We start from the raw sequence: 10,133 nt of genomic DNA, 5'->3' as shown, positions 1-10,133 counted from the left end.
CCCCCCCCCCCCACACACACACACAGGCCACCTGTGCTCTGATCCGCCAGGACACACATACTGGCTACTCACAGACACACACACCTGGTCTGTATCCATCTCGGAAACCAGGCAGAGCACGGGGCTGGGGAAATCCCGGGCCCAGGAGCCAGACACCAGACAGAAGTCCAGTCTCTCCACCTGCCTGGAGGCCTGCGTGAGCACCAGGGGCAGCCAGGGCTGGGTTGACAGGGCCACTCACCCCTCCCCAACAATGTCAGAGCAAGAACCGCAGGGAAGGGGGAAGCTACCTCTTGAAGCCAGAGGCTAACAGATGCTACAGAGAGAGCATGAGCCGCTGCAGACACGATGCGAGCACATGACCCCCAAACGAAGGAAAGGGGTGCACTAATCCCCGTAGACACGATGCGCGCGCACTGCCGGAAACAAAGGGGGTGCACTAATCCCCACAGACACGATGCGCGCGCAAGGCCCCAAAACAAACAAAGGGGGTGCACTAATCCCCGTAGGCACGATGTGCGCGCACGGCCCCGGAAACAAAGGGGAAACAACGTAACCCCAAGATAAGCGACTCTGTGGCTCGAGGCCCCGGCGGCCAGCGAGCACGTCACACACGGGTCTATCCGGGAGCATGGTAGGAAGAGCTGAAAGCTGCTCACAGCAGTAGCAACAGTCAACTTGGAAGCGAATTCTGAGGCTCAGACACCACCATGCTCACACGTGTATAAAAGGGGCAGGGAGCTGGGGAGCCCGGCGGGGCGCTGCGTTCACACAGGCAGAGAATGACAAAGTGCTCCGCGGAAGCAGCGGCGGTCACGGGCCCTCCAACCCCGAGGGCTGGATGGGGACACAGCAGAGATACCCAGCACCGAGAGATGCTAAAGTGACCAGGACCATGTGCTTTCAAGATTTCAAGATTTTAAAGTCGACCCCAAAGGGGCGCCTGGGTGGCTCAGTTAGGTGAGCGACCCATCTCGGGTCAGGTCATGATCTCACGGTTAGTGGGTTCGAGCCCCGCGTCCGGCTCTGTGCCAAGAGCCTGGAGGCTGGTTGGGATTCTCTCTCTCTCAAAAATAAAAGAAATATACTTTTTTAAATTTTTTAACAGAAATAAAAAAATAAAGTCGGCCCCATGAAAGTAGCCCAAAAGCGGTGTGTTGAACCCAAAACAAAGCGCCATGAGCCTTTCTCACGGTCCTGGCAGATCTTGAACTGCCTGGCCTGTGTGCTAAGGTGAAAGCCAATACTGGGCGCCCCTCCGGTGGAGATGCTACGGGGGAAACTGAGGCACCTAGGAAAACTAGAGTTCAACCCTGAAACTCTAGGAGAAATCAAAGTGCCCGCGGAGTTACTCCCCCAAGATCACAGAGCGAGTCACTGGCAGAGAGGAACCCTGCTGTCCTCTAGGCCTGAGGCTGCCCGGCTGCTCTCGTGGGGACTCCACACCCCACCTCCGCAGTCCATCCCCCTTTGAGGAGGCTCAAAGGGGTCCCGTCCACCCTGCCCTCTGCCCTCAACCCCGACCGTGAACTCCCCCGCCTGACTGCACCGGCCCTGCAGCCTCGCCGATTCACAGCACCAAAGAGCCTTCCTCTCCCGCATCCCCCGTAAAACCGACCAGGCTCCCAGCTAGACGCGCGTGCGGGACAGCGACAGGGGACACAGTGCAGCAGCAGGCTAACAACCCAGAAAAGCCAGGCCAGCGCCAAATGACCCACGGAGCACACGCTCGGCTGCGCTGGGACAACAGGAAGGGGATCTCTTAAGAGGCATAAAAGCCGGAACGCTGCGGGATGAGGGGAAGTTGACTCCAAGATGCAAAGGGGCCAGACCCCAGGCCAGAGCGGAGACAGACCCTGCCGGCTCGCCAGCCCAGCCCAGTGTCCGGAGAGGAGGGCCAGGGTGGAAACGAGGACCCCCTCAAGTCGGAGGGTCGGCTGCACCCGCGACCTCCCCCAAAGCCCGCAGCCAGGCGGACGCCCTGCTCTCCGCACCAGAAGCGGGGGCTGCTTTCCTGAAGCAGGGGGGAGGGAGGGTTCTGGGCCTCTGAGCACAGGGGGGCCAGGGGAAGGTGACGCAGGGCTACGCGTGCTGCCAGGGCCCGCAGCAGCCCGCCTCATCAGCGATCACGGTTTCTGTGCACAGTCTACCCAGCCTGGGAGAAGACCCTGAGGACATGGGCCCCAGGGGCTCCCCACACAGCAGGGCGGCCAGGCAGCCGTCCTCTGAAGGCGGGCTGGCCAAGACGGGCCCAGGCATCTAAGCAAAGCCTTGAACCTGAAAGACGGGGGCCAAGCGGAGTGTGTCGGACACCACCCGAGCCTCACCCGTCTCGGCCTCTGTCCAGCCACTGCTGGGGCGACCGCCAGGGCACAGGCCCACAGGTGGTGGAGGAAGGCCTGCCCACGCGGTCCGCGCCCAGCACCCACAGGCCCGCGCACAGAGGGCAGAGATGGGCACAGAAGGGGAGAGGAGTCCCCCTCCTCACCACCCCAACCCCAGGACTGTCTGTGAACAGTCATGATCTGAAGCCATCCATCAGTGTCTCCCAGTTACCATGGAGGCCACCCTCCCCTGCAGTTCTTGCCTCCCTCCCTGCTTCACCCCTGCTCCCCCAGGCTGGGACCCCAAAGTAAAACATGGCTATAAGCTCTTGCCTGTCACAGGCTCCGTTTTCCGCCTAAGTCAGGCCCAAGTGAGTAGAAAATTTTTAAATAACATAACAATTGGGAGAAAAGAGGGGCACCTGGGTGGCTCAGTGGGTTAAGCATCCGACTTCTTCGGCTCAAGTCATGATCTCCCAGTTTGTGGGTTCGAGCCCCATGTCGGGCTCTGTGCTGACAGCTCAGAGCCTGGAGCCTGCTTCAGATTCTGTGTCTCTCTCTGCCTCTCCCCTCCTCATACTCTTGTCTCTCTCTCTCTCAAAAGTAAATAACATTAAAATTTTTTTAATTGCGGGAAAGAAACAATATCGGAAAAAGAAAAACAGAAATGAATACACGGCCCCCCAAAAATTAAGAAATTGCGTTGTCTATGAAACAAGAATATTATGCCATTAAAATAAAACTCATCATTTTCAGTGATGACAGACTGTTGCTACATGGTCAATGATGGAACAAAGGCCCTGCATCTAAAACAGCTCTAAAAAACAAAGTTTAGGGGCGCCTGGGTGGCTTNTAATGAGGTGCACCTGGGGGACTTCAGCTCAGTTCATGATATTGAAGTTCATAAGTTCAAGCCCCCCATCTGACTCTCAGCTGTCAGTGCAGAGCCTACTTTGGATCCTCTGCCCGCCCCCACCCCTCTGCCTTTCCCCTGCTCATGCTCTCTCTCAAAAATAAATAGGGACGCATGAGTGGCTCAGTTCGTTAAGCATCCGACTTCGGCCCATGTCATGATCTCATGGTCCATGAGTTCAAGCCCCACATGGGGCTCTATGCTGACAGCTCAGAGCCTGGAGCCTGCTTTGAATCCTGTGTCTCCCTCTCTCTCTCTGCCCCTTCCCTGTTCGCTCTCTGTCTCTCTCTCAAAAATAAACAAACATTAAAAAATTTCTTTTTAATAAAAATAAACATTTTTTAGAAAGTTTATTGAAAAAGAATCAGAAAAGAGGTCCTCAAGGATTAAAAAATGAAAACAAATTTAAAAGCCAATGCAAGGGTTAAAAGACTGACATCCTGCACAACCTGGAACAGAACGGACCTAAAACAGGAGCTAAAAAGTAACCGGAGCACCGGTCCGGGAGGCTAACACCCAAATAAGATGGAAGAAAAGGAATCTAGAGAATTCATTCAAAAGCCTTCAGCCTGAAGAGACCCTCAATGTACCGCGCACGGCGGATGCAGGGTCAGGGCGCTTCTTCAAGGGATTTCCAAAGATCCAAAGAGAATATCCCACAAGCTTCTAGACGTGAGAAAAAGAAAAAGAAAACATACGGAGAAGGTTTCAAGGGAAGCATCAAGAACTAGACCAGCTTCACGGTCCGCCGCGTTCGGCCTCAGGACGGCGGCAGCCTTCACACGTGTGAGGGAGCGCCGTCTCCACTGCAGAGGCCCCTCCCGGACACCCTGATCTGCGAGGAGGGAACAAGGTCTGTTGGTCTCAAGAAACTTGCAGGCGCCTGAGTCTCGGAAGCGAGGACGGAATGTGCTCTATCCTGCTGTGGGAAGAGACGAGGAAGAAGAGACGCGGGACCCAGGAGAAAGGCAAAGGGCACCCCCAGGTTGAGATTGGGGCGGGGTCTGTAAGCCACCAAGCAGGCGCAGAAGCCCGCCCGGAGACCAGCCCGTCCACGCGGTGGAAGGGACCACGGCGCGCTGCAGGGCTGGGCGCCTGGAGCGGTGAGGGGCTGACCCGCAGGTGTCAGCAGTGCGCGATGGTCCCGCCGATCTCACCAGCGGAGATGATGGGGGGGCAGGAGGTACAGGGGAAGGGCAGGGCTGGAACAGAAGGCCAGCTTCTCACCTTCCTAGCAGAGAAATCAGACTCGTGTGAGAAACAGGGGATGCGAGGCCTCTGACTTCGGCTCAGGTCATGATCTCACGGTTCGTGAGTTCAAGCCCCGCGTCGGGCTCTGTGCTGACAGCTCAGAGCCTGGAACCTGCTTCAGATTGTGTGTCTCCCTCCTCTCTCTGCCTCTTCCCCACTCATGCTCTGTCTCTGTCTCAAAAATAAATAAACATTAAAAAGAAGAAAGAAAAGAAAGAAAAAAGAAAGAAGGGACATTAGAAATACAGATAAATACGTTTAAGAAAAAAACAAGCCTGATCAGCCTGGTTTCTTTAGAGGGCGTTGATTGCTTATATATGTAAATCGTTCTAATTAAAAAAAAAAAAAATCACACTAAACATAAAAGCCTTCTGCCCTGGATGCTGAGGGATTAGGAAGCAGGGGACCTTCACAGGGAGGGACCTTGTGTGGAGGCCAGGACAGCAGGGGACCTGGCACTACGTGGGGAGGCCGGGATGGGGGGCCCGTCCAGCTGGGGGGCAGAGAGCCCCATCTCGCCGCCGTGTCCTTCCTCCAACTCTCCGTGACGCCACTGCGGGGACGCGGCCACGCTCTCGCCTTCTCATCTCTCCAGAAACATCCCAGCGGGGTCTTGGGGAGGTCCACACGGGTTGTCGGCAGAGAGCACGGCATTCTGGGAAAAGCAGCCTGGAGGCTCTTGGGGGCCACAGGGGACACTGAGCAGCCCCAGCACACCCCTCAGCTCAACCTCTCACCTCCCAGACTCGGGGCCCGGTGTCATCCTTAATCCAAGGTGGACCTCCTGGGCGCGTGAGGCTACGTGCCGACCCCCCGCATTTAAAAGTTGCCCGGTTCGGGGCGCCTGGGTGGCTCAGTCGGTTAAGTGTCTGACTTCGGCTCAGGTCATGATCTCACAGTTCATGGGTTCGACCCCCCTGTCAGACTCTGTGCTAACAGCTAGCTCAGAGCCTGGAGCCTGTTTCAGATTCGCAGCCGCTCTCTGGCCCCCGGGATTTCCCGGTGCAGTCACGTCTGGAACAACGAGCAGGTCTGTGATCTGAGGGAAGTTTCTACATCCCAGCCCATAAAAGGTGGGCCAAGGGCACTCCCAGGGACGAAAGTGCAAATATGAAGGCAGTGAACCCGATGCCCGGCTCAGCGCAAGCGAGCGCCCGCGGGGTCTCTGCATCACAAGATGCCCCCTCTGCACCAGGGGGTCCAGGGCACTGGTGGGGGGCCCGGGGGGGCCCCCGTGCCGGCTCCCGCCCACAGGAGCAGAGAAGAGGTACACGGGGGTGTTCAGGCACCCCTCACGGTTCCGGCATGCCTGCTGGCTCACAGACAGGGCCACGCAGAACACGGTCGCCCTGTAGTTCTGCTCACAGTGACGAGGGCACATGAGGGTCCTAACTGCCGGCATCGCTCCCAAGGGGCACTGACAATGCAGCGCTAAGGGCTGGCCCGCGGCGAGCTCTTTGCATACCAAGTGCTTTCAGAGCGCACGGTACCAGGCAAGGCCGCAGCTGCCGGTGCCCAGGCCCAATGGCCTGGCTCAAAAACCCAGCCAGCAGGAGCGCCTGGGTGGCTCAGCCGGTTAAGCCTCCGACTTCAGCTCAGGTCATGATCTCACAGTTCGTCAGTTTGAGCCTGGCGTCCGGGTCTGTGCTGACAGCTCAGAGCCTGGAGCCTGCTTCTGATTCCTCAGAAGGAAGGAGGATGTCTCCCTCTCTCCACCCCTTTGCTGCAAGCTCGTGCACTCTCTCTCTCAAAAAAAAAAAAAAGAAAGAAAAGAAAAGAAAGAAAGCCCAGGCAGGACTCAGGGAGAAGCCAGCTGCCCACCAGCACGGCCCTCGGACAGTGCGCACACCCCCTTCCCAGGCGTACGGTCAACCCATCGGGACCTGCAGTCCATGTGCACTCCTATCTCGGTGGGGCTGTCCCTGCGGGCTCCAGACACCCACCACCCTCAAGGCTCCGAAAACCGACGGCTCCAGGCTCCACGTGCCAAGACCAGGGGTATCCCCACACACGCCGCCGCAGCCCATCGTGGTCTCCGCGGTCTTCGCTCCGGGAACCCGTGAGCTGATGCCCGCGGTTCCCTGTACTCTGGTTTGAAGGCCCTGCCACCAGGTACCAACTCCACAGCGCCACCCCCTTCCCTCTTCGAACCCCACGGGTGAGGCGTTCCGACTGCCGTGCTACAGGTAGGCAAGAACAGGATTCTCTGCTTGACGCGGGTCACGGTCCACCCCAAGGCCTGGAGCAGCAAAGACACGCGAAGCGCTGGCAGGCGCCTCTCTGAGCAGCAGGGTCCTCTTTGTAGCGGACGCTGCTGATTGATAAGAGAGCAGGATAATCGAGCACACAAGCGACTCAAAGCCACGGCTGAGCATGCACAGAAGCAGCAGGGCGTCTGGGCTCTAAGTGTCATGCGCTACGCAGAGGGTCACACGACGCCACCAGCCTCCTCCCTTCCCCACAGCCCTTGCAGGTAAACACACCTTTGAGTCTGACTCATTTCACCGATGAGCTTAGTGGTAACCGGCTCGGGCTCGCCGCACTAGGAAGCAGCAGATCCAGTGGTCAAACCGAGGCAGCGCAAACGTCGCTACGGGCCGCTACTCTGCACAGAGCAAGAAGGGGGCAGCACACCTCCCGGCACCCTTCCCCACAGGGGATGCCAAAGCACATCATCCACTCTGGCTGGTCCAGCCCCAATCAACCCTCAAATCAAAGATCTCAGCCATCAAGGGGAATCCGCCCCACCCATCAAGTCCACATATAAATTCGATGGCTGAAAAACAGGAACGATACTGCAGTTTCCCCGGTGACATCCAGCCGCGATGCGCCAACTTCGGGCCCTGCGTCCCCAACTGGCGTCCTGTGTCCACCTCCGCGAATGGGCAAAACCGCATGGAGGGCCAGCGAGGAAGCTTCCCTCCGTTTCAAGGCCATGTCCGCCAAGGCACAGGCAAAAAGGGGAGATGCCCTCAGAGCTGGTGAACCCCAAAAGCAGAGAGTCAGGACCGCTCACCTCTGCCTTTCCAAGGACCTTTCACGAGGCTGGGACATGGCTTTGCCATTTTCCTTCCTATCATTAAAGAAGAGCCTTTCTGGGAAGGTTTTATTTTCTACTTCCCCGGCTTCCAGGTAACAAGCAAGCTCTGTGATCCGCAGGAGCAGGGACAAAAGTCTGTTCCGTGGAGGGGAGTTCAGAAGCTCCTCAAAGCCGGAGAGAACCGTGGGGGCAAAGGTGCTCCTGCCCGAGGGAGAGGATGGGGGGGGAGAGATAGCTCCTCAAAAGCGCACAGCTAACACACTACCACCACTCATGCCAGCGGATGCCTGAACGGATGAGATCTGTTACACACCCATTAGCGTGCAGACCTTCTAGAAGGTTGCCAGATCCCCAAAGCACCCGTCTGCCAGCCTCGCCCACCTAGTGGTTGGACTGTCTCATGTTTTTCCAGGATTTTCCATGGTTCCACCAGTAAGCAAAACATAAGACAGGAAGAAAACCTTCGCTAGGTAGCAGAGTTCTTATTGCAATTCTGAACATGATGGTGACTTAAGTGAAACGCAGGCAAATATTTTCTCCCACGAGCCCTTGCTTAACACACGGAGATACAGACACCGGGGTGATGCCTCGAGCTGCAAGTACACCGGCTTTCTGCCCCCCCTGAACCCAGCAGATGCCCCCTCGGCTCCGAGGGCCGAAAGGAAGCCAGCAAGCCCCAGACACCGGCCTGAAGAACATCCCGCGACCATCCTGTAGATTGAGAGAGGCACAGAACTCCAAGCAAATCGGTCCCTCAACTGATGCCACCTTAGGTTTTATCCGCCAACCCAGAATTCCTACAGCTCTGAGATGGAGCTGGCAAATGTTCAGGCAGGACTGTAGCTTCCGTACGTTGTAAAGTCTCAGACCAGCCACCCCGTCAAAATCAAAGTTCTGTGCTAGCTCCTACATTCGGACTTGAGCTCTCTGACCGGCCTCCCAGGCCGGCCCTGGGTTCTGATCCCAACGGTCACCACTGCTAAACCCCTAGACAGATGAGGACTGGCCCAGTTCTGGGTTCCTGGTTCACAAAGCAAAGGCATTCTCCGCAGCCCAGCACCGCCCCCAAAGTGGCAAAGCAGTAAATGACTTCAGGGATACACAGCATTTATTAGAAGGCTATTTTAATTACAGGAAACACAACAGCCACGTCAAACTCACGACACCCAAGTTTCCTCCCCACATAAGGGTGTATTTGAAGTATAAAAATAAGTGGACAAACTTGACAATGGCCTGGGGCAGAAATCTGGAAGGCTGGAAGTGACCAGACTGGTCACAGAGCCTCTCTCTTCTCCAGGTGAGGCTGGCACAGGTGTGAGGCTGCTGCGAACCTCTTCCCGGTCATCTCTCTTCCAGGGTCAATGAATGGACTTGTGCAGAAGCATAAAACACACAGGACTTTAAAAAAAAAAAAATCCAAAGCTTAGGCTCTGGTGACAGCGCTGTCACTGGCCGCTCATGTGACCGCAGGCACACCGGTTAACCTCCTGAGCCTCAGTTTCCACACCTGCAAAACGGGGATCAAGGGGCTGGAGAGGATTAGAGCACTAAGGCTCCTAAAGCGTCTCTTACACGGTGAACGGCTCGGGCAGTATCAGCGGCCACACGTCTCAGTTTACAGAAGCCACTTGCTGGGTGTGTAACTCTGTCTGTCCTCAAATTCCCTCCCCGTAATCTGGGAATTGGCCTGCCTGGCCCTTCTCTTTTAACTGTCCCCAATAAAATTCAAGTATTATGTGCAGTAATCCTAGAGTTCAGATTTTTAACAGGAAAAAAAGAAAAAAAAACAACCAAACAAACAAAAAACGGTCCTCTAGAATCATTCCTGGAAACACGTATTTGCTTTCCTTAATAAATTCCTCCCCTAAAGGACGCTTCGCCCTCCCCTCTGTAGGGGAGAACGTCTTCCTCTTTAAAAACCTCGATTTTACCTATTTTGCCTCTTGGAAAGAAAGAGGGGAAGCCACCAGGTCAAGCCCGCTGAGAAACGACCAGCCTTGTGCCGTAAACTCCAGTCAAAGCCTGTTGCTGCGGAACCAACATGTGTTCTTGGTAAAACTGAGCGAAACGTTCTAGGGAGCACCGTTTCTGAAACTCGGGGGCTCCAGACGGCTGAATCAGCATTTTCGGAAACAAAGTGTTCCAGGCCTGGCCTTGTAAACAGCAGCAAAGAGAAAAGTTGTGCAATAACCCCTATTTACTCACGAGCGCTGCTTGTTTCGGGGGGCCTTTCTCTTTGCATCTCTCCAATGAAAAGCGCACACCACGTTTGCAAGAACGCGATCCTCCCGACGCCTCGCGGGGACCCGGGAGCGGGCGCGCGTCCCCCGGGGCCCCCCTCCCCTGCCCGCCGCCGTTCGGGTCAGGCCGGAGGACACCAAGCTGGCGTTTCCTCCAACGCCCGGGAAGGACCAGCGCCGTCCAAAGTCGAGGAGACCCTCATTTCCGTAACGCACAGGCTGGAGGGCGGCCGCCCGGCAGGCGTTTGGAGAGGCGGCCGGCAAAGGCGGAGAGTTGCATCAGAAATTTCCCTCCGCGAACCGTGCGGCTCTTATCGCATGTCCACGGCTGGCGCACGGCTGGCCCGCGAGCCCACAGCTCGCTG

At 56.6% G+C, this 10,133-nt stretch overlaps 1 protein-coding gene across 1 annotated transcript in view; it reads right to left on the bottom strand.

The window, feature by feature from the left end:
• GRB10 (growth factor receptor bound protein 10) overlaps positions 1-9,785 on the bottom strand; it is a 164,352-nt gene extending 154,567 nt beyond the window's left edge. Inside the window, exon 1 of the mRNA XM_077781104.1 lies at positions 9,734-9,785. Within this exon, the coding sequence (XP_077637230.1) occupies positions 9,734-9,770 (37 nt within the window). The 5' untranslated portion in view covers positions 9,771-9,785. The remainder of the gene's footprint in view (positions 1-9,733) is intronic.
• Between the last annotated feature and the right edge of the window lie 348 nt (positions 9,786-10,133).

The sequence above is a fragment of the Crocuta crocuta genome, unplaced genomic scaffold (genome assembly GCF_008692635.1).
Source record: "Crocuta crocuta isolate KB4526 unplaced genomic scaffold, BGI_CrCroc_1.0 scaffold108, whole genome shotgun sequence".
NCBI lineage: Eukaryota > Metazoa > Chordata > Mammalia > Carnivora > Hyaenidae > Crocuta > Crocuta crocuta.
Note: the sequence above shows the minus strand (reverse complement) of the source record. Positions and strands in the feature narration are given on the sequence as shown.